The sequence below is a fragment of the Narcine bancroftii genome, chromosome 3, assembly GCF_036971445.1.
Source record: "Narcine bancroftii isolate sNarBan1 chromosome 3, sNarBan1.hap1, whole genome shotgun sequence".
NCBI classification, from domain to species: domain Eukaryota; kingdom Metazoa; phylum Chordata; class Chondrichthyes; order Torpediniformes; family Narcinidae; genus Narcine; species Narcine bancroftii.
Genome location: NC_091471.1, coordinates 200,733,664 through 200,757,735, shown reverse-complemented (window position 1 = coordinate 200,757,735; position 24,072 = coordinate 200,733,664). Strand labels below are relative to the sequence as shown.

Sequence of the window (24,072 nt, the reverse complement as noted above, 5' to 3'; positions counted from 1 at the left end):
CATTGTCATATTTCATTTCTGAGCTTTTATTCATGTAAAGTTAATTATTTGGAAGAATGGATTGTCTGTTCTAGGTGATGGCATTATCTCACATTTTGTGCAATTAAAGGAGCTACATCTGTTGTCCTATTCTGTCAAATTAATTCTAAATCAGCCTGACTGCTTCTCGGCATTATTGTCAATTTCACACACAATTTTGTGGCGTCTGCAAATTCGGATATTCTGTTTGCTTGAGGATAGAATGAATAAACCCTGCATCAAATTACCCTGACAAGTACTCATCCCATAACTTCAGTCAGAAAACAGTTGGTGTTTTGGTTTGCTTCCATTTGTTAAGATAGTGAGTTTCTTGGTCACTGTGTTTTGAAGGAAAAATGTGAAGCCTTCAACATTTTCATGATATTAGCATTATCCATCATATTCCTTTTGGAAACTTGCTTGATCACTCCTTTTGTAATTTTCTAATTTTTGCTTAGTTCCACTAATTATAAATATTCTCACCAGGATAGTTATGTTGCATATAACATGAGTTAGGCCATAATGGTAATGTATCCAGTCCTGATCACACTTCATGAAGGATTGAACTGGAGTTGTTCAAGGTTCCATTAAATACACCAACCCTTTCTATCTGGCAGGCACAGCACACTACTAAACAGTAAATTAAGTATAATTGACATTAGCATCACCCACAGTTCAGGATTCTCACAGAACTGCACCCTGGTGTTCAGTGATGATCTCCATCCAGCAACAAAACAGAACAAGAGAGAGAGTGAACCTGTGCTGCTTTTTCAAAGTAGGCCTTGTCCACTTGACCTGCGAGGAGCAATTGCATATCAGCCTCACCTGTGGGCAGATCTAACCATTGATTGGCACCTGGAGGACCAATCGTGTGTCACCTGCAAGGGACAATTGTGCATCAGCAGGTGTTGTTCATGTAACAATACATTAAAAATGTAACCTCCTTGATATACTTTTAACTTCTGCCTGCTTCAAGGCAGATAAAGAATCACCATTAGTATTGCCTGGCACCCCTTACAGTACGATAGTAAAAGAAGCAAAAGAGATTCCCTTCAGAGTCACTTAGTGTCTATGAATTTGCATCCAACACTCCCGCAGCCTCTGGAACTGCACATGCTTCATTAACAACCTGAGCTCCAGATCAAAACCTGCCACATTATTAAGAAGTCTTCAGCGCCTGAGGTCCTTCAAGAGACTTCTTGGGGGCTCAGCACCCTCTTGAATTCTGGCTCCGATACCTGGTTCCTATGAGTCAGTATCGAACAGCTTGCAGCCTGTGTGTCTCCCACAGCTGCTGAGCCCCTCACTGGTCTGTCAAAGTTGTTCTAAAAATCAAGATGAATGATGATCATGCATAGTTTATACAACCCAGTAAGAGAGAGGCATTGCTTTCCCATGTGGTTGTCAGGAGGGACAGATTTAACATTACTTCAGGCCTCAGGCAAACTCCATGTCACTTATTGATCATCATTTGACTGGAAGGCCAGCGGACTGCCTCCCCCTCGCTACATATGACGTGATAATCTAATATATATTTGTGTAAGTATGTCTCACTGTCTGTTTTCCATGAAAATCGCTATGGAGCACTCTAGAAATGTCCAAGGCGGTTCAGTAGGGGTAACATTTGATGCTGAATATCAAGACCACTATGACAGATATTTAGAGGTGGCTTGGGAGGAATCTAGAGCAGCTTGCACATACACATTTTAAAACACAGAATTTTTGCAGGACTTTTACAGAGTGCTTTTGCAAAAGGGCAGCAAGGTATCAACATAAAGCTTGCCTGGGAGAGCATGTGATTTTTGCAGGCAGACAGAACAGTTTTGCTCTCAGAGAGGGAGGGTGTGAAACAGAGAGAGGAAACAAATCAGTTCCAGAAGGACAAAGCTGGCAAACTTTTGGAAGACTGTCTGGTCAAAGGAGAAGGCTGTCTGTCTGAAAGGTGACCTGAAAGAAGGAAGATCATCTGGAGAACCCTGAAGGGGGTAAGTTTCATCAGCAAGACTGATTAAGCAGGAATCAGATGCAGATGACCTGGAACAAAAGGAATCTCTCTCTGAAGACCAACAAGATCCATTTGCCTGTTAAGCACCAAAGACTGGTGAACTTTGTTAATGCTAACTTCTGTGTGCAGTACAAGAATTTCCTGCAACCAGTGAGATTGAACTGTGATCCAAATAACTTTTCTAAGCTTGCACACACATTACAGACACCTGCACTTAGTATTAGAGGGGGAATTAAGTAGGTTAGGTAGGTTAAGTAAGAAGTTAAAGTTGTTTAATTCTGTTTTCTTGTACAAATATAATTAAAAACTACTTTTGTTTAAGTAACCCTGTGTTATGGTGCATATCTATTGCTGCTGGTTTTTAGGGTCCTCTGGACTCCGTAGCACCACTTTGAACTTCATATGACCATAAAAGTTAAATTCAAATGAAAATTGAACTTGCACCAAGGATACCTCAATTAGTTACAGTGCTGTGCATCACTGTACATTCAGAATAAAAACAAGTGGCCCGACTGAGTTCATTGTGGGCCCAAAAAAGTGAAGCAACCTCGGAAGAAGCTCTTCACAAGCCCGTAGATTTAGATAAAAGAGAAAGCAGGAGACAGCAGAGGAACATCAGTCTTGCCTCACTGTTGATGCTTCCAGACATGCAAGGAGCAGGCAAGCAGGAAATAGCATGGCAGTGTTATGCCCATCTCAGTGCTCAGACCTCCGGAGGCAGCGGGAATCAGAACGGCAACACCAGGTTGTCCTCAGTGCTTAAACCTCCAGACAAACAAGGAGCAGGCAACAGGAAACTGAGGAACAATGCCAAGTCTGAGATTTTTATTTCCTGGGCAGCGCCAGGTATCCTGCTTGTACAGTATATAAAGGTTACTTCTGCCAGGTTCTTCTCAGGGATTATCTAATTAAAAAAAAAACTATCTTCTATTTTTTAGGGTGGGCTTCAGCTTCATTTCCACATTTACCCCTGCTCCATAGAGTAATCTGGCAGCTGGCTTTACCCTCTTCTAAAATGCATAAATATCCTCCTATTTCAATATCTGAGGCAGTTGCTTCAAATTTTGTTCCTTCCATTCCAGATCTCTCTCATTCAGAGACTTCTTGACAACATAGCTATACTGACAAATCTCAGTGGGTCTAGATTGCTGTTACTGCATTTGTGTGATGCATATGCCAGAGTAGATAAATTCAAACCTTCAGTGACAGAGCAAGCGATCCAATTTGGCATTTGATGAGGAATTTGGATCATCAACCAGGAATGAAGATGATTATGGGCACTTCTAGAATTACAGATAGCCAAGTTTGAAAATGTAGTTCCTCTATCGGCAATTAACAATTTCCTAAAATTGAACAAGGTCAATTGATGTCATTTCAACAATTAAGGAATAAATATGGAATAACTCAGAATACACTTTTTTTGCTGTCTTCAATTGAGAGGATATCTGTGGGAAAAGTTACGTCCAATTATGTTTTTACTGGCTTGTAGTGAGTTGGAAATTATTATTAGGAGAGGTAATACTAAGATTTTTTTTCTCTGCAGTGTACTGTTTATTACAAGCAGGCACTCTTAAACGGGGAGTTCATAAATCTAGACAGAAATTGGAGGCAGATCTAAATATTACAATAGATGAGAAAAGTGGTCAGATCTTTGTGGGGGGTTGTATGACAAATTCTATAAATGTAAGGTATAGATTAGTTCAATATAATTATCTACATCAATTATATTTAATGCTGCAAAAATTGAATAAAATGAAATCAGATTTATCAGATAAATGTTTTAGACATGGTGAAGAGACAGGAACTTTTTTAACATTCTACCTGGTCATGTTCTAAAGTTAGGTCTTTTTGGGTGAACTAAGAAAATATTTTTAGAACAATCCAGACTTATTTTTATTGGGAAATATAGAAGGAACAAGACCTAAATTAAAATTATAATTTTATCAAGTGAAATTTATTAAAATAGCATTAGGGATGGCAGGAAAATGTTTTGCAGTGACTTGGAAATCAGATGCATATTTAGGTAAGGAGAGATGGAATCCAGAAATTCAAAGTTGTATTCCTTTGGAGAAGTGTGCCTCAAGGTCAGAGAAGATGAGTACAAGTTCCAAAGCACACTCAATACACTGAAATAGTACATAACAAAAAAAAGAAACAAAAAAATTGTAATATCTCTTCCCCTAAGTAAGGTTGAAGATTAACATTAATAAATCCAGATGGCATATTCTTAGAGAGGGTCAGCGCAATTCCAAAATTCTAGTTTAACATGAAATCTTTCGATAGTAGTCCAAGAACAAACCCCAATCCTTAAAAAAATTATTATTTGAGTTATTAACTGCATATCTAATGTTTTCCAAGTTTAAACAAGGCATAATATCCCTTAGCCATTGTACATGTGTGGGTGGAGTATTATCTTTCCAATTAATCAAAATTGCACGTCTGACCATCAATGAAATAAAAGATAAAATGTGGCATTGAAACACAGAGTAACACATCAACTTCGCGGAATGTTCCAAAAAGAGCAATTAAAGGGCTAGGTTCCCATTTTAAATTTAAAATCACCGATAATGTTTGAAAAATTTCCTTCCAACAATTTTCTAAGCTAGGGCAGGTCCAAGACATGAATTAGGCTGTTTTACATTTATCACATTGGGATTTATGTCTGAGTAAAAATGAAACAGTTTTAGTTTAGACAAATGTGCTCTGAACCACTTTAAATTTCAGCAGACAATGCACCAAGGGATGTAGTGTTAATTAATTTAAAAATAGAAATCCAAACTTGGAGATTGAAAGGTTCAAATGCTGATCCCAGGTGTTCTTAAATCGGCCAATTTTTTTTGTCATAAATAAAAGATATTAAGCTTTTATATGGTTCAAAAAATATATCAAGAATATTCACCTTGGCAGTCCCAGGAAAATCAGGAATCTGAGATTGAACAAAATGTCTAATTTGTTAATATCTAAGATAAATGAGTTAAATTTCCTTTCAAGTGCATGGTTTTATTTAATAAACACCTGATGTCCTTGGCTAGGCTGATAGAAAGGAGAACTGAGGTAGTGCTCATTGATTCTTTATTTACTGGTATATTTAGTTAACCAGCACCTGTCATATCTGGCATGTACCAGATAGCACATGTAGTAAATAAAAGTATACACAATGGGAAAAAAAGTAAGCCATTTAGCTGCTCTTGTGTTCATCAATATCTTGCCTGGTCTTCTACCTAAATGCCATTTTCTTGCACTATTATCATATTTCTTGTATTTCTTAATCTCAAAAAATACATAGTTATCTGTTTTGAATGGTCAAGAAATGAGCTTTCCCATAGCTCACTTGTTTGAGAAAATCAAAGATTTGGTACCCTGTGCATGAAGCAATTTCTCCTCATGTCATTCCTTTAAGTCTTGTCCCTTATTCTGAGTCGGAGACCTCTTGTAGTAGACTTCTCAGTCAGGGAAACATTCTCATTGTAGCCAGCCCATCATGTCTTCTTCAAAGAGCTTTGTTCTTTGAAACAAAGATTCAGTGTGATCTCGTTCTTCTGAACTGTAGAGAAGTTGAGGCTTATATTCATGATCTCTAAAGGAAATTGTCATCCAGTTGTTATGAGTCCAGAGGACCCCAAATCCCAGCAACAATAGAAATTCACCAAGACAAATGGTTACTTAAACAAGAGTTGCTTTTGATTTTCTTTAAACATAAAAACAGGATCAAACTTTAACTTATTACTATTAACTTAACCTAACTAAACCCCCTTCTAATTCTAAGCGCACGTGTATGTAATGTGTATATGTTCAGGAAAGTTCTTTGGTTCACAGTTCAATTTGACTTCTCATTCTTCCAAGTTCACTGGTATTGGGCAATTCTTATACGGTGCACAGAATTTATGAAGTTTCACCAAGCTTTGGTGCTTAAAGGTAATTGGTTACCACTTAGGAAGGTTCTTATTGGTTTCAGAGAGATATTTGTTGCTCATTGGACACACACAAACTGATTCTCTCTTATCAGCCTCTTCAGTGTCTTGCTAAAGAAACTTGCCCCATCATGGGCTTTCCAAATGATAACCTCTCCTTCCAGGTCACCACAGAGTTCCTCTTGTTTCCCTTATTTCAGGAGAAACACTCTAGCCAGCCATTTCCTCTTATAAGGACTACAAGGGATTTCAACAGGTTGAACTCAGAACCCACAACCCATCTTCAAAATGGGGTTTTTAGCAAGTTGCCAGCTTGTCATGTGGTGGGCTCCAAAAGCCACTGCAAAACTCTTGAACTGAATTCTATCTCACTCTTAGAGAAAGCCTGTTTGGTCTTTTCTCTCTCTCTCTCTCAAAACCAGAACTCCTTGCAGGGCTCCGAATCCAATCTTTGAAACATCAGTCTCTGAGCGTGGACTGTTTTAATTGCATCTGGTTTAAAAAATTCCTTTCAAAGCAATTTCATTGTCTTCGCAAAGGCCCTCGGAGTCTGGATGTCTGGGTTTCAGCAAATCTGTTGCATTTTAAATGAGATCTCTTTTGTGAATTGTTACTATTTGAGAAGTGACCTACATTAAAACCCCACAATCTTTCTTTTAAAAATATATTTATATATAATATAAAATATACCCTGTATCACTGTAATAAGTCTGAATGTTCACTGCACTCTTTCTTGTGATATTTAATTCTCACATGTCAGTGTATAATTTCAATAAGACATTGTTACTTCCTGTTCTTGTAATAAAAGCCAACATATATTTGCTGCCTTAATTGCCTGCTGCCTTTGCATGTTGCCTTTCAATGACTCACGTACATGGACATCCAGGTGCTTAGGTCCATAATTTGCACTGCCATATGTCAACCTTTAATCATTTATACTTGTAGTAAATATCTGGCACCTATGGGATCGCAGATCTGGTTGACTGAGACTCGCTCTTCCAACACCTAACTAATACACCTACATTACGAATTCACCATTGGAAAGACAAAACACAGTGCAAAATGTAAAATAATTTGAAATACAGTAAAACCTCATTAGAATGCGATAGTTTGGGTCCAAGATTTCATACCACGTTACAGCCGAGTTTCGAAACAGATGCAGGGGTGGCTGGCGCGGGACGTCAGGGCAGGGACAGCCATAGTGGGACGTCATGGCAGGGACAGCCACAGCGGGACGTCGGGGCAGGAGGTGGCCCTGAAGTCCCATGGCGGCTGCCCCGACGTCCCGCGCCAGGGGCAGCGGGGAGGGGGGCTGTCAGGTGTGGGCAGTTGGGTCGCCGGATGATTGTCATCAGCCCGCCCCATACCAGTTTGGGGTCCACAGACATCCGCGTTATAAGCGATTCCGCAGATTAACGAATCACGTTCCAACGAGGTTTCACTATAAAATAAGTTGTCTTTAATTATGTAATCAAATAAATCCTGTAACTTACAAAATTTAAGTTTGTATTCAAACCACGGTCGCTGGTGGTGTAACAGTGGTGTTCTAGTCACTGTGGTAAACCTGTTGCCATCATAATTAAGCCCCTCCCCTAAGTTTACAGATAAAACCTTACTAATATACCAAATACTAATAAAGATGTAAACTCTTTCTAGGTAGTGATAGGGAGACACTTAGGGAGAATCACCCCACTGTCGAGCGGCATCCACTGGCTCTTCATCCTGGGTGCTGCCATGTTATTCAAATACAACTTTATTAAAATTTTATTCAAATATCTACTGTGAGCAGGGTACGACTGGGCTCTGCTCGAGCAGAATATTTGCTCCAAAGAGGTTATATGTTTGGAGAAAATTTACCCTTCATAATTTTAAACTTTTATTAAAAATTTGTTTATTCTTATCGATTTCAAAGACATTTATTTATTTATTTCTTTTTTGTGCCAGTCGTTTGTGTTTCCAGTTGATTGAATTCCACGTAATGGGGATTTTACTGTATTTCATTTCAGCTTGTTTTCCAATCTGAAACAAACGCTTACACATAATTTTAAATGTGAATTTATACTTCTGAAATCAATTACAGATTTATTAAATGCAACATTTTTCCAAGCCCTAAAACATTGACTTGTTCCTACTTTTCCATTTTTTAAAAATTGCAGAGTTCTGCAGTCATACAGTGTAATATGTGATTCACAGATACTCCATGATTTGTTTTATTTGTGAAGTGCAATGTGAATTCGTATCACAAAGCATGCAATTTAGCATCAATAGAAAAGAGACACAATTTCTGGCCCAAGCCCCTTTGTAATTTCATTTGGTAAAGTTTATAGCTATCCTTCAGAGTTAAATTATCATTCAACTAGCTTCCAAGATAGTTTATTGTCATTAATATTCATTAAAATAAATCACTGCTATATGGTGGAACATTTTTTCTTATTTTTATACATCACCCATATAATCAGTTTACTTCAGGGTGCACAGACTAATGGGAACTTTCACTTAGATCCTTTTTCAAGCAGTTTTTACTTATTACTTATGATTCATCTTTCTGATCTTATTTTGATGAGTGACAGAGTTGTCCAGGATCCATCACTTCGTTTTGATTATTTAATCCTGCATTGCTTCCATTGAATATGCTTCAACATGTACATTATTCCAGAGGTTCCACCATGTCTTATATTTTTCTTCATGATACTATGAGAAATATCACAAATAATAAATGCTATTTCAGGATTTTTAAAAAATTATATAGCAAGTCGAAAAAAGAAGCGTAAGACAAAAGTGTGAATAGAAGGCAATCACTTGAGGAAGATGAGTAAAAATATTTTTTGAGGTTAAAAATGACATATAATCTTGTCCAAACCATGAAGGTGCAAAGAAGGCAAAGTTTTTGTAGTGTTTCTAGAAAAAAGCTTAAGTAGAAGAATCAATTGTTCACTATCACCATCTTGGATGACCTTCCTTGAATCCAACACACTGTCACATGTCAGCACCTCTGTTCTGCAGGAGTTTGCGGAGATTTGTGTTATGACATTGAAAACCTTGGCAAACCTCTACAGGTGTATAGTGGAAAGTGTGCTGACCACCTACATCATATTCAGGTTTCAGATTTATTGTCAGAGTACATACTTTTCTCTGAGGGTGAGGCATAATTTCCATTAATTGGTAGTGGTGGGAAGAAAAAAAACTAAACAACAGATGCATATAAACAAATAAAGAACTATAAACAGGTAACAAATGTAAACTAGCTGAATGTGCAATGCAGAGAGAATTTAAAAAATAAATAAAGTGCACAAGTTTGTCGTTGAGGAGTCTGATGGTGGAGGGTTAGCAGCTGTTCCTGAACCTGGTGGTGGCACCTCTACCTCTTCCCTGATGGCAGCAGCAAGAAAAGATTGTGCACTGGTTGGTGGGGATCCTTGATGATCGCTGCTGCTCTCCAACGGCAGTGTTCTCTGTAGATGTTCTCGATAGTAGGGAGTGTTTCGCTTGTGATGTCCTGGGCTGTGTCTACTACCTTTTGGAGGGCCTTATGCTCAGGGGTATTGGTGGCCACACAACAGACTGTGATGCAGCCGGTCAGCACAATTTCCACCATAAATCTGTAGAAATTTGCCTGGGTTTCTGGCATCATACCAAACCTCCGTAAACTCCTGAGGAAGTAGAGCTGCTAACTTGCTTTCTTCATGATTGCCATTGGTGTGTTGGGTCCAGGAAAGATCCTCAAAGGTAGGGAGTCCTGAGAACTTAAATGTTGCTCACCCTCCCCACCTCTGATTCCCCTAATGATCACTGGATCGTACCCCTCTGCTTTTTCTTTCCTGAAGTCGTCAATCAGCTCCTTGGTTTGGTAACCTTGAGTGAAAGGTGCACCATTCAACCAAGTTTTCAACCTCCCAACTCTATGCTGACTCAACATCGTTCCTTATACAACCCACTACTGTGGCATTGTCAGCAAATATGTAGATTGTATTATTGTTACGTCAAACCACACAGTCATAGGTGTAGAGTAGAGCAGAGGGCTATGTGGTGCTCCAATACAGAAGGAAGATTGTGGAGGAGATGTTCTTACCAATCCTCACAGATTGTGGTCTGGAGATGAGGAAATCCAGGATCCAATTACACAGTGGGGTGTTGGAGGTCTTGGAGTTTGCTGGTTAGTTTTGAGGTGATGATGGTGTTAGATGCCGAACTGTTGTCGACAAAGAGCAACCTGATGAATGCACCATTGCTGTCCAGGTTAAGACAGTAGCAGAATGTTGAGTACCATTAAGCTGAACACTGGTGCACCTCAGGGCTGTCTGTTTAGCCTGCTCCTGTTCATGCTACTGACCCGTGACTGTGTCACCAGATCCAACTCCAGCAGTGTCAACGAGTTTGCAAATGATGCAACAGTAGTTGGTATCTGCAAACTCGTTGACACTGTTGGAGCTTCAGGAACCACCACCCTCTGCTGCACATCATCAAATCTGTAGTCAAGAGAGTAGGGAGAACCAAGTTCCTTGGAGTTCACTTAACTAGTGACCTATCATGGACACATATATCCTTTCTTGTCCGGAAGGAAACCTCAGCGACTGCTCTTCCTGAGAAGACTGAAGTCAGCAAGGCTACCAGCCACCATTATGTCATCCTTCTATAGGAGCTCTATCAGGAGCATCTTGGGCGGCTGCATCACAGTGGGGTACGTTGCAGCAGAGATATGGATTGGCGATCAATCTGCAGGACATCAAGATAGGCAGAGAGGATCATTGGAGATCACCACCCCTCCCAACCCATGGACATGATTACCAGGATTGTTGTTTGATGAGGGTGTGCAAAATCATGGATGACTCCTTCCACTTTGCACGGAGCATCTTTCAACTGCTCCGTCGGAGAAAGGATACAGGAATATCAGATCCAGCACCACCAGGCTGAGGAACAGCTTCTCCCACGGGCACTGTGAATGCTGAATGACCAAAGGAATTGCTTACACTAATCATCCGAGACTCATGTATTCAGAAATAGCATTTATTTATTTATTTGTATAGATGAATCCCTGTCTTGCATATGTATTCTTTGTGTGTCTGCTGTTCCATCGGGTTAGCATAGCGGTTAGCACAACCCCTTTACTACGCCAGCAATCAGCCTGGACCGAGGTTCAAAACCAGCACAGTCTGTAAAGAGTGCGTACGTTCTTCCTGTGACTGTGTGGGTTTTCTTGGGGCCTCCGATTTCCTCCCACCGTTCAAACGTTCCGGGGGGTGTAAATTGGGCTGCACTGACTCATGGGCCGAAATGATCTGTTACCATGCTGTATGTCAAAATAAAATCTTGACCTAACGGTCAGCATACTTTCCACTACACATTTGCAGAAGTTTGCCAAGGTTTTCGATATCATATCAAACCTTCTCAACTCCTGAGGAAATAGAGGCACCGAGGAGCTTTCTTCACAATGACAATAGTGTGTTGGGTTCAGGAAAGGCCATCCAAGATTGCAATAGTGAAGCTTGTTCTCATTTAAGCTTTTCCCAGAAACACTCTTAAAAACCTTGGCTTCTTTGCACCTTCATGGTTTAGGCAAGATTATTTTTTTATCTCAAAAAATATTTTTAGTTATCTTCCTCAACTGATTCACATTTTCAGGTCCATTGAGAATAATTGCCGAGCCACAGTTTAAAAAAAAGGGCATTGTGAAACAGGAAATTATCAAAAATTTGCTGAGACTCCCGATGCTCAATTCCTGATATTTTGCCACATGGTGAATTAATCCAACATTCGCTGGGACTGTGTCAGAAGTATTCCTGGCAACGACGTTGCCTTGCAATCAAATTTTAATTTTTTTTTCCCAAAAATTATATGTTAAAATATTGAAACTACCATCAAGTATGAGGAATTAATATGGAACACTACTGCACAGTACAAGCCCTTCAGCCCTTGATGTTGTGCCGAACTATATATTCCTACGAAAAAAGATCTAAACTCTTCCTACATTACTTCCCTCTTATTCTTTCATCTTTGTGTCTATCTGAGACTCTTAAATGTTCCAAATGTTTAAACCTCCACCACCACCCCTGGCAAGGATTTCCAGGCACCCACAACTCCGTGTGTAAAAAAAAAAAACCACACTTACCCCTGATGTCTCTCTAAACTTTCCTCCCCTCACAATGGCTTGGTTATTTCAACGATATGACATCAGAATCACTACTGATGAAATCCAATCCATTTACTGTGTTATGAGCCCAGACGACCCCAAAACACAGCAGCAATAAAAATTCACCAAGACAAATGATTACTTGAAACATAAGTTGCTTTTAATTTTCTTTAAACATAAACACAGGATCAAACTTTAACTTATTACTATTAACTTAACCTAACATAACTCCCTTCTAATTCTAAGTGCACATGTACGTAATGTGTATATGTTCAGGGAAGTTCTTTGATTCACAGTCCAATCTCACTTCTCTCTCCTCCAAGTTCACCGGTATCAGGTAATTCTTATACTGTACACAGAATTTAACATTTATGAGTTTTCATGCTTAAAGTTAATTGGTTCATGTTGGTTTCAGAGAGAGATTTGTTGCTCGTTTGACATACACAAACTGATTTCCTCTGATCAGCCACTTCCAGCTCACCACAGGTTCCATTTGTTTTCTTTATTTCAGGTGAAACACTCTAGCCAGCTATTTCTTCTTGTAAGGACCACATGGGTTTTCACAGGCTGAACTCAGAACTCACAACCTGTCTTCTAAAATGGGGTTTTCAATAGCCGCCACTTGTTATGTTGTAGCCTACAAAAGCCACTGGTCAACTGTATTTTCTCTCTGTATTTTCTCTCTCTCTCTCTCTCTCTCTCTCGCTCTCTCATCACATGTTTTTTTCCTCTCTGTGTTTGCGAAAAACCAGAACCCCTCCTAAGGCTCCAGACCCAGTCTTTGAAAGATCTTATCAGCCTCTGCCGGATCAACATTCTGTTCCATTTGCACCTTCTTTTGAAGTTCTTTCCCAAAGCAGTTTTTAATTGTCTTTGCAAAGGCACTTGGTGCCTCAAACTCTCACTTTCAGCAAAACTACCATTTTAAATGAGATCTTTTTTGTGAAGTGTTACCATCTGTTTGTTAAGAGGCCTACACACTAAACCTCCACAATCTATCTCTTTTAAAGGCATATCATATATAAAATATAATCCATCACAACTGATTTATGTTTGTTGATCTTAACTTGATTGGTGTTCTGAACAGAATGTATCAATTAAATTGTAAGGAATTTTTAAAAAAAAGCGCTTATGACACTGCCCAACCCAAAAAAACTGACAGAGGAACTCAGCAGGTCAGGTAGCGTTTGCGATGGGAAGGACAGTGGGCGGTTGATTTTTCGAATCAAAACTCTATCTCAACACATTGCTACTGGTGAATGATTGACTAAATATACTAGTTCAGATGATTCCTTGCTGAGCTATTTACTGATTTACAAGTGGAGCAGTATATCTTTCAAGTATAAAGCTGCTGGAAATAAATCTCCTGTAAATACTCAGCAGGTTGGGCATGATCATTAGAGAGAAAAATAGTTAACCTTTCACATTTCTGCTCAAATCTCAAATAAAATATCTGATGTACAGTATATTAAAATTTCCAAGTACATTTTGTTTCAAAGTACATTGAAAGCTAGAATTTGTGTTGTGTGCAATTTTTTAACGTCACTCCTGCATTTGTCTGTTTATTTGCAGTAATTGTTGAATCACTAAAGGATATTCCACCTGTGAATGAGGAAACTTTCCTTTTCAGAAAGAACAGGTGCTCAGTTGGGCAGGTAATTATGCCAAAACAATTAAAAACTAACTGATCAGACACAAAATTCAGAGATCCTGTTCTTGGATTCTCTTATGTTATGAATATATATTACCTTTGTATTTTGCTGGGGGAAAGGTTCTGAAACACTGAAATCGCAATTTAGTTGCAGACTAAGATTTAGAGATAAACGTAAATGCAGCACAATGCTTATTGATGAGATCTGGCCTTCGAGGACAGTAAGATACCACGCCATATAGTGTAGACAAGCAAGTGATAGCAACACACTGAGTCAAGCGGGGTCCGGTTGAAACTGTTTTCTGTTTGAATCAGCATGCACTTAAGAACCTGCTCCCAGCAACCCCCCACTCTTCGTGGGGACGGAGGTGATGTCAGCTTCCCGGGCTGAGTTCTGCCCCATGCTCAGAGCCCCCCCAGTCACCTCTAGCTGTGAACTTACCTGCAACTGCTGGAGCCAGTTCGCTTGCTGCGTGGGTGAACCACCACATGAAACACCACCCCCCCCACCCAGAACCAGCGATAGGAGGTGCAGAGTCCACAGCCTGCACACTGTCAGTTACTTTAGGTGGCCAGCCTCGTTGTCGTGGAGTTAGCACCGCAACTGGGCATTCAAGGTCTCGATGCGCTAGCTTGAGACAGTCAATGGTAAGTCTCTTCACAACTTCCGATGTCAAGAGTGCAGGTTGTCCCATTATGGTGCAACACCTTGCAGGGTCCTTCATATGGTCACTGCAGGGGTGGTCTGTGCAGGCTTTGGCGAATGAAAATATATTTGCTCTGTTGTAGGTCCTTGGGCATGAAAGAGGGTGTTGTTCCATCTTGGAATGTCGGGACTGGGGCAAGTGTCCCAAGCCGCTCCCAGAGTTTAGTTAGGACTGTCGTAGGTATGTCCTTGACCACGGGGTGCTGGCAAAAACTCACTGAGAACTGTGAGCAGGGCACTGTAAACCAGTTCAGCTGATGATGCTGTTAGGTCCTCCTTAGGTGCTGTGCAGATGCCAAGCAACACCCAGGCAAGTTTGTCCATCCAGTCTGGCCATTGGAGATGTGCCATCAGGGCTGACTTCATGCTTGTTATGTTTCCACTGGCACTTGAAGCAGTCGTTCGGTGGAACTGGGTTCCAAGGAGTTGTCCCAGTGTAGACCTCAAGGCTGATGTGAACTGTGTACCCTGTCCAGAATGACGTGGGCTGAGAGTTCAAACTGTGCCACACAGGTCATAATCAAGACTCTGATGCATGTCTCTGTGGCCATCTCAGCAATTGGTACTCACCTCGAAAGCCTGTCTGCTATGGCGAACAGGTATCTTGCTCCTCTCGAAACCAGTAGTGGGCCAACGATGTCCACATGGACATGTTCAAACCTGTGTGTTGACTGGAAGGATTGCAGTGGGGCCTTCACATGCCATTGGATTTTGGAGGTTTGACTCTGTGCATGTCCTAACCCAGTGCCCAACCTGCTTGTGTAGGCCAAGCCACATGAACCTATCTGCAATCAGCTGGATGGTCGCCCAGATGGAAGGGTGGAAGACCCTGTAAAGCGTCGAAGATTCGGCACCTCCAAGCAGTTGGAATAATGGGCTGAGGTTGCCTGGTGGACACATCAAAAAAGGGTATGCCTTCAAGGCAGAATCCTGAAACTGCAATTCGGTGTGCTGGCATCTTGCAGTCCAGTCATTGCGTCTCAGCTAATGCCGCATAATCCACCCCCAGAGACAGAGAGTACATTGATTGGAAGGAAGTGCACAACAGCTTGTCGGCCACCATGTTGTTCTTTCCGGAGGTGTGCCTGATTGTGGTGGTAAACTCCGAGATATACTACATGTGGCATTGTTAACAGGCTAACTACGGGTCTGACACTTTGACAAGCATAAAAGTGAGGAGCTTGTGGTCTGTGAAGATCGTGAACTCCCTCCCTTCCAGGAAATAACTGAAGTGTTGGACGGCCAGACACTGGCCAGCAGCTCCCTGTTGAAAGTGCTTGAGTTCTGGGGGTTGTAGGTGCCGGCTGAAGAAAATGAGCAGCTTCCACTGGTCTTCGATGAACTGCCTGAGCACGCCGCCAACTGCCGCATTGGAGGCCTCCACAGTGAGGGTAGTGGGGGTTGAGCTAATGTATTCTTGGATTGTTCAAAATCTGCCGTCACCTCCTCTGACCAGGTAATCTCTTTGACCTGGCCTGACCTAGAACTGGGCCTCTGCTTGCGTGAACTAGACCAGGGATTGCATAGACCAGAAAATTGGCAATTTAAGGGAAATTGCATTCTGGGGGGCCAAGTCGTTCATGCTGGGTCTAAATGCCATTGGACTCTCGGGGTCACCAATGTAGTTGCTTTGATCGCAGCGAGTGAAAGCAACACTGAGTCGAGCAGGGTCCAGTTGAAAATGTTTACTGTTTAAATCAGCACACACTTAAGAACCTGCTCCCAGCCACCCCTGTGCTTTGCGGGGAGGAAGTGATGTGGGCTTCCAGGCGGAGGTCTGCCCGGATTCAGGACCCTCCCAGTCACTGCTGGCTACAGACTCGCCCGTGACTGCTGGAGCCGGTTCACTTGCTGCCACAATAGCAAAGATAATTCAGTGGAAAATCTAAAGAATCCCAGTCTCCTTGTACAGACTATCTTGTACATTCTATGGAATACTACGTTGAGCATTGAGTAGTTGTGTGAGCAATATGGAGTGACTGATAAGCTTCAAAGATGTCCCACTAAATTGATTTGTAATTTTAAACATTTGGCTTCCACAATAGGCTTTGTGACTCTTCACTGTGCCCCAAAAAAGAATAGACTTTGGAATAAATTGAAATAATTATAAGGATGTCTCCGTGTGGATGCTTGTAGTTTGACTGGGAGAAGTTTAATTTCTGGGACAAATTGTTGACGTGTAACTAATGTAACTGTGTTTGCAGAAGTTGGAATGCATCTGCCCATGTTTAGGGTGGAGACTAATACAAGTGTATATTAAGCAAGAATAATATTGGATGAACCTTTAGTGATTGCTGTGATCTCTGGAATTCATTTAGAATGATTCAGAGAGGTGGAGGGGAATTTCCTAACTTTATTTTCCTCTTGATCTGTTGTGTGAAATTTTCAATATGATCTTGTTCTTTACTCTGGAGGTTACATGCTCAAGGAATGGAAGTCTGATTTAGATAGGTTGAGGCTAAGCTCAATGGATCTACTTATCTTTTACCATCTGGATTGTGTATTTTTTGTAATAGTTTCTGTGGAATATCAAAGAAAGGTATATTTTTTAATGATTTATTAGCTTGGTGAGCATTATTATTTTTTGCCAGGTCTAATGAAATATTTTATTTTAGGTTCTAGATATTTTCTATGGCACTTTAAGGCTGTATGGCAGAGAATATGCCTTAGATAACCTATTTAAAAAAAAATCATTGTGAATCTCTCTGCTATCAGTTAAGTATAAAGTCAGCATATTTATAAGTTCTATCATTTATTACCTCTAGGTGCATGACTTGATTCAGAAAATGGCAGATTTCTGTGCTAAACCCAAGGGATTTTCTCTGTTAGAATTATTCTGAGAATTAATGGTTGAATGATTAGTTACAGAAGACTGAAGACTAACAATGTCTTAGAAGTTAGTTTCTGATGCAAATTATTTCTATTTTTTGAACTGCAAATCACTCTTTTTATGTGAACTATATTATTTACTGTTCAGTACACAGATACTCTTCTTCTGCCGCAAGTATTTGAACCTGTTTGAAGTGAATGCATGACGGTAATTAAAATGGAACACGGGACAGATCAAAAGAAGAATTTTCAGTTTTTTATATGCCTGCAGCTGTTGGTTAATTTTATAGAAATTGAGTAAATAGTTGCTTACCCTTTATCTGAAATTAATTGATTAAGATGTTCTGCGGAGAACGATGTCCAATTCTAGGAAGTAGCTATTCAAGTTCACTGATTATGGTAATTTAACTATGAAATGATCACTGATGTATTTTGTTCTTGGTTAAATCAATTTTGTAAACATTTCTTTTCATAAATACCAGTTTTTGGTTATGATCAATGTTTAAAGTTTTAATTTAAGGCGTGGTCAACATTTTAATTTTTAATTTAGACATATAGCACAGTAACAGGCCATTTCGGCGCATGAATCCATGCCACCCAATTTACCTCAGTACGTCCTCGTGGGCCGAAATGGCCTTTTACCATGCTGTATGTCTAAATTCAACATTAAAACATTGGCTACCCATGATTTATCCTTGTTCCTTTCTTCAGACTGGCCATTGTCACTGTATTAGTATTTTTGTCTTGAGTGTTCTTTACTGATTTGTCAGTTTTATCTGTTAGTCAACAGTATTTCCTATGAGACAGATGTTTCTTATGAATGGCTGGTACATCCATTAGTTTATTTGGGAGTTTGAAGCATACTGTGGAGATGAGAAAACAGAGTTATAAGCATGTCTGTAAGGCAGGTCTAAAATATATATATGCATTATGAAGTGCCCTTTGAGCGGCAGGATGGTGGGAACCATGGCAGCAAGGGGAGGAGTTGAGGATATGGTAGATATTATGGCATGCAAGTCTGAAACAAATCATGGAAAGGAACTAATTAATTAAATCAGTGAGACTGTTGGGTATGACTCCAAAAACCCTACCAAATTTCTACTGATGTGTGGGGGAAAGTGTGCTGTCTGGCTGGATTATGGTCTGGTTTGGAGACACCGATACCCCTGAGCATAAAACCCTCCAAAAATAGTGGACAGCCTAGGATATCACAGGCAAAACCCTCCCCACTATTAAGAACATCTACAGGGAACACAGCCGTCGGAGAGCAGCAGCAATCATCAGGGATCTACACCACCCAGTGCGTGCTCTGCTCTCGCTGTTGCCATCAGAAAAGTGGTAAAGGTGCCACTGTTCTCGCTGCTGCCATCAGGAAAGTGGTAAAGGTGTCACAAGATTACAGCACCAGGTTCAGGAACAGCTGCTACCCTTTACCATCAGACTCCTCAACCACAAACTCGATCAGGAATGAATTTAAAGACTCTTGTGCACTTTATTGAATATTTTTAATTCTCATTGTATTTCACATTCAGTTTTTTTTTACATTCATTCGTTATCTGTTTACAGATCTTTATTTGTTTACATGAATATGCTGTGTACAGTTTTTTTTTGCACTACCAATAATTGGTAATTCTATCTCACCCACAGAAAAAAGAATCTCAGGTATCTATGTGCTGACATGTATGTTTTCTGTCAATAAATCTGAAATTTGAAGTGGATTTATTTCAATGCAAGAAGGATTATGATAAGGCAAATGAACTTAGAGCCTGGACCAGTCGTTAAATTATATTGTGGCCTGTACAGAGAATTGGCTGCATGAGGGACAAGGCTGGCATCTCAAAATTTCTCAGTTTTGCTGCTTTAGATCAGATAGAGAGACTGGTAAAAGAGGGGGAGGGTTTGCATCATTAATCAGGGAGGATGTTCCCAACTGTACTCAGGACATACTGGCAGGCTCATCCACAGAGGGAATGTGGGTAGGGACTAAAAATAAGAAAGGTACAATCATTTTGATAGGGGTACACTATATGGCTCACAATAGCCACCGGAGGGTGGAGGAACAGTTTTATGGACAGATTATGGAAAGATATAAAACCAATAGGGTTGCAATGGGAGTTTTTACTTTCTCCAATATTGGTGTCAATTATTGCCAAAGATACACACAAGATGAAGGGGGAAGTTCAAACAATAGCTACAGGGCAAGAATTTTTTTATACAGAGAGTGGCAGGGGTCTGTAATGGGCTGCCGGGGTTATGGTGAAAGCACCTGTTGCATCCTGTCTGGTGCACATTCTGTGAGCCGATAGAACTATTCTTATGTTGTACTTTTCTATTAGAGGACTTGAGGGTACAAAGAGACACATGTAAGTTAAATGAATGGACAAAGATCCAACATATAATGATAATGAATTGTCATATAATTGTTGAATGCACATATGAATCACAATTCTTACTTGCTTCAACTAAACAAGTACATGTATTCCGAACAAAACAACTATGGCAGTAAACTTGATTGAATGAAAAGAGTCAATAAATAGATTAAATAGACAATATTCACGGTAATCCTAGTGCAAAGAAAAGGGACATGCAATAGTATACGCTGTCCTTTTGGTCTTTCAGAGCAAAAGGACAAAGAGTGGTTCATGAGTCACATGAGCAAAATGGTCGCATTGCTGCAGCTGTTGTAACGGCAGCAATGCCGCTGGTGTGGACACATTGCTGCTATTGTGGGTAGTGAAGACAGCGCTCCGCCGCAATGTCCTGCTGTCTGGTTGTAATGCTGACGAGCCCCTCCCTGCGTGTTTTAAATGCCTTCTAAAGGGGCTGAGGATGTCTTTTTTTGAACATCTTGAAAACCACAGAGGTTTGTGCCCAAGATGGCAGTGCCCATGCTTGGCAGTGGACCACGAGGATTTGTCTGCTCCAGAGGGTCAGTCGGCTACTGCAGGGCACCAGAGCAGGAGAAACACCCCCTAATTGGAAGGAAAGGCCTGGAAGACAATCCCACAGGGAAGATGACCAAGGCAGTGGATCAGCGAGGATCTCAGTAGCTGAAGGACTCAAACCATTCTGTGGGCTGCTGAAGGCAAATTCATGGAGATTCAGTGTCTCTGAAGGGACTCTCTTTTGCTTACCTTTTAATGCTAGGGTCCTGGGCAATCCTAGTGGTGTCTCTTTGTGTGTCTTTTGGTCAGGCAAAATTTGATGGTTTTTCTGTAATAATTATATTTTAAGTATTACTACATGATATTTAAGGGTTCTTGAATCTTGAAGAGTCTAATAGCTGTTGGAAAAAAGCAGTTCTTGAACCTAGAGGTGTTGGTTTTCAGACATAAACCTTCTTCTGAAAGGTAGCAGTGAGAAGAGGTTGTGACCAGAGTCCTTTATTTAAAAAAAATTAGACATACAGCTCAGAAACAGGCCATTTTGGCCCGAGTCCATGCTGCCCAATTTAAAGACAATTACATTTTGAACGATGGGAGGAAACCGGAGCCCATGGAAAAAACCCATAAAGACATGGGGAGAACATGCAAAGTACTTACAGGCAGCGTGGGATTGGAATCCTGGTCCCGATCGCTGGCAATGTAAAGGCATTGTGCTAACCATGCCACCCTGTATATTTATGTTAATAGCCCTGTCTATGAGTGCTACCTTCTGCAGCCTTTTGTATTCCTTGGCACTTGAATGACCCAACCAAGCAACCAGTAATTATTCTTTCCATGGTGCACCTATAAAGCTTTAAGAGAGTACAGAATATGTCCTTAGAGTATATCCTTTTAGATAATTTTGCAAAAGGGGAGTATGCAATTATTGTAATTAGCAACAATAACAGAGGATAATCAGTTCAAGTTTAATGTCACATTTATCAAAAAAGCAGTGATAGAGGCTCTAGTGTGAGCAGGTCAGTCAGTAAACGTAATACAACAAGTAAGACAGAACAAAAGTTCTGAATTACAGAGAATGATCAGTTGGTACAGGGCAAAATTTTGGCTCATTCAAGAAGATAATGGAGGGAAGAAAACTGTTCTTGAATCTGGTAGTATGTGATCTCATACTTGTGAATCTTCTGCATTAGCAGGGATGGAGAATGTGTAGCTAGGGTGGGATGAGTCTTTCAATGTGTTCGCTGATTTTCCAAGGCAACAGGAGTTATTAATGGAGGGAAGCGGCAGGGTATTTATGATGGCTGGAGCCATGTTCATACAGGTACATAATCCTTTATCTGGAACCCTTGGGGGACAGCGTGTTCTGAATTTCAGATTTTTCAAGATTTCGGAAAGCCATATTTAAGCCCACCCGAATTGTGCTGCTGTATCCACCCCCACCCCCTTCTAGTCGTGCTGCTGTCTCTCCCCACCTTACTCGCCTGACTCACACTGCCGTCTCTCCCCCCCCCCCCCCCCCACCCGCCCGACTCATGCTGCCGGTCTCCCCCCTCACCTTGCCCGCCTGACCCGTGCTGCCGGTCTCTCGCCCGCTCGACTCGCGCTGCTGTCTTTCTCCCCACTTGCCGAATTTTGAAGCTTTCCAGATTTTAGAAGTCCGGATAAAGGGTTGTGTATCTGTAATCCTCTGTAGTTTCTTGAAGTTAAGGGTGGGGCAGTTCCCATATTACACAATGATGTATTTGATAGAATGCTTTCAATGACACATCTGTGGAAGTTGTTAGAGTTGCAGGAGGCAAGCTAAATTTCCTCTTGTTTCTTCACCATTGCATCATGGACCAGGACTCATCATGAGAAATGTTTACTCCTAGGAACAAAGCTATCTGCTATTTTCACTTCAGCATCATTGATGAGGACTGGGGAGTGAGCTCTGCCCGTCCTCTGGAAGTCTATGATCAGCTCCTTAGTTTGCTTACAATATTGCTAGTGTGGAATGAAAATTGTCATAACTCCGATATAAAATGACATAATCTCATTGCTGGGGATAGATTGCCTTGACCCTACAGATGCCGGCGTTCCAATCAAGCAAGTGTAGAACAGGCAATTGCATTCTAGGACAGAAATGACCCAAGTTTTTGTGTGAATGCAGGAATGTGATGAAAAAGTTGCAGCGTGAGAGAGAGAGAGAGAGGAAATAAATAGCAATAGCGGACAATATTTAAACAGCGTGGGAAAGTTGGACTTTCCAGAAAGCCATGCGGCAGAGAAACCCCTCCATGAGGGCTCCGTGCATGCAGCCATGCACAGTCTTTTCTCTACCGCACAGAATTCTGGGAGGGCAGGTCTGCCATTGCTTTTTCCCCAAGGTCTTTATAAATTATATGCGATTAGCGCAAACAACTTTGTCTGCTACTGCTATTTATTGCTAGCACTTTCCCATGGTCCTTTACAAACATTTGTATAGGTTGGCACAACAACAACAGGGGCTGAAGGGCTCAAACTGTGCTGTACATAAAGTTATGTTATAATTAGGCATGATTAATTTTCTTCAAATATTCATTGGTCAGGATTTAAGGCAAGTCCCCCATCGCTCAATGCATCACAATGTCACTGGTTGAAGGTAGAACCCCTGGGGATGGCTCCTTGCAAGTGTAAACACGTGCAGTGTCCCAGTTAAGAGTGGTCAAGTATGAACAGCAAAAACTTCATTCCTATCCCGGGACACTGAACAGTCAATTTAGTGGGATGCAAGTGTAAAAGGTGTTAAAGTGTACAGCTTTGATCTAAGTCAAAACATAGAAATGCCAGAGCAATTGAGCTGGTCCTGCAGCGTCCATAATATTACCAATGTTTCAGACCTGAGACCACACTCTATCTGCAGACTTTTGTGTTTTACTTCATACACCTTTGATCTGCTCATTTAAGGAAGGATGTAATGAATTGCAAGCATGCTGAGATGGTTTATTAGAAATATTTCAGAAATTGATAAATTGTTTTAAAAGGAAAGGAATAGACAATTTGGCTTGTATCTACAAATATTTCGCAGAGAGAGAAAAATGATTGAGCATAGAACACTATAGCACAGTACAGGCTCTTTCGCCCTCAATACTGTGCCGACCTATGCATTCCTACCAAAAAAAAATGCAATATTCAATTTTTAAAGCATTCTACAGAAGAGATAGATTATTGATAAATAAGGCAGCAAGGCAGATAATGTGTATGCAATCTCTCAGTGGAGAACTTCAGTTCCCAATTCATATCTATATACTTTGGAAATGGAGATGTTAATGTTTTATCAGTTTAATATGAAGTGGGTTATGATATTATCTTTCTTGTTGAGAAAATATCTTGAAGTTAAACACATTTATTTCTGCTTGTATTATTGAGGTAACACCTCAAAAATTACTATGAATGGTATCTTACAAGACTTCATAATTCCAGAGCTGTACTTGATGCTGCTTGTGGCTATAATTGGAAACAAAAAGCTTGTATTATTTATCTTCTTTAATTAACAGGTATTCGAAGTGTTTGGTCCAGTTTGTCATCCTTTCTACGTTCTGCGCTTTAATTCTCGTGAAGATATTGCTGCAAAGGGAATTGAGTTGCACGAATTGTTATATTTCGCCCCTACAGTGAAAGATTTCACACAGTACATCTTTGCAGAGCAACTGAAGCGGTAAGTTAATTACCAAACATTTTGTAAATAAGAACTTGTTAGAAAAAGGAACTACTGTTACTCTACCAATTTTATTTTCCCATTTATATTTTGGCCTTGTTTGGTGTTAATATGTTTCATTGGTAATTATTTAAAACTGAAGGACACAATTCAGTAAAAGGTCCCAGCCCTAAATGTTGATTGACAGTTTCTGCCCATGGATGGTGCCTAAATCTCTGAACTCTTGCAGCTGCTTGTTGTTTGTTTACGATTCCAATGTCTGCA

The 24,072-nt window shown here is 40.5% G+C and overlaps 1 protein-coding gene across 3 annotated transcripts in view; it reads left to right on the top strand.

Moving 5' to 3' along the window:
- naf1 (nuclear assembly factor 1 homolog (S. cerevisiae)) overlaps window positions 1-24,072 on the top strand; it is a 217,569-nt gene that overhangs the window by 111,917 nt on the left and 81,580 nt on the right. For all 3 annotated transcript variants that reach the window (XM_069926274.1, XM_069926272.1, XM_069926273.1), the window contains exons 5-6: window positions 13,634-13,716; window positions 23,648-23,808. In XM_069926274.1, coding sequence (XP_069782375.1) covers window positions 13,634-13,716; window positions 23,648-23,808 — 244 coding nt within the window. The remainder of the gene's footprint in view (window positions 1-13,633; window positions 13,717-23,647; window positions 23,809-24,072) is intronic.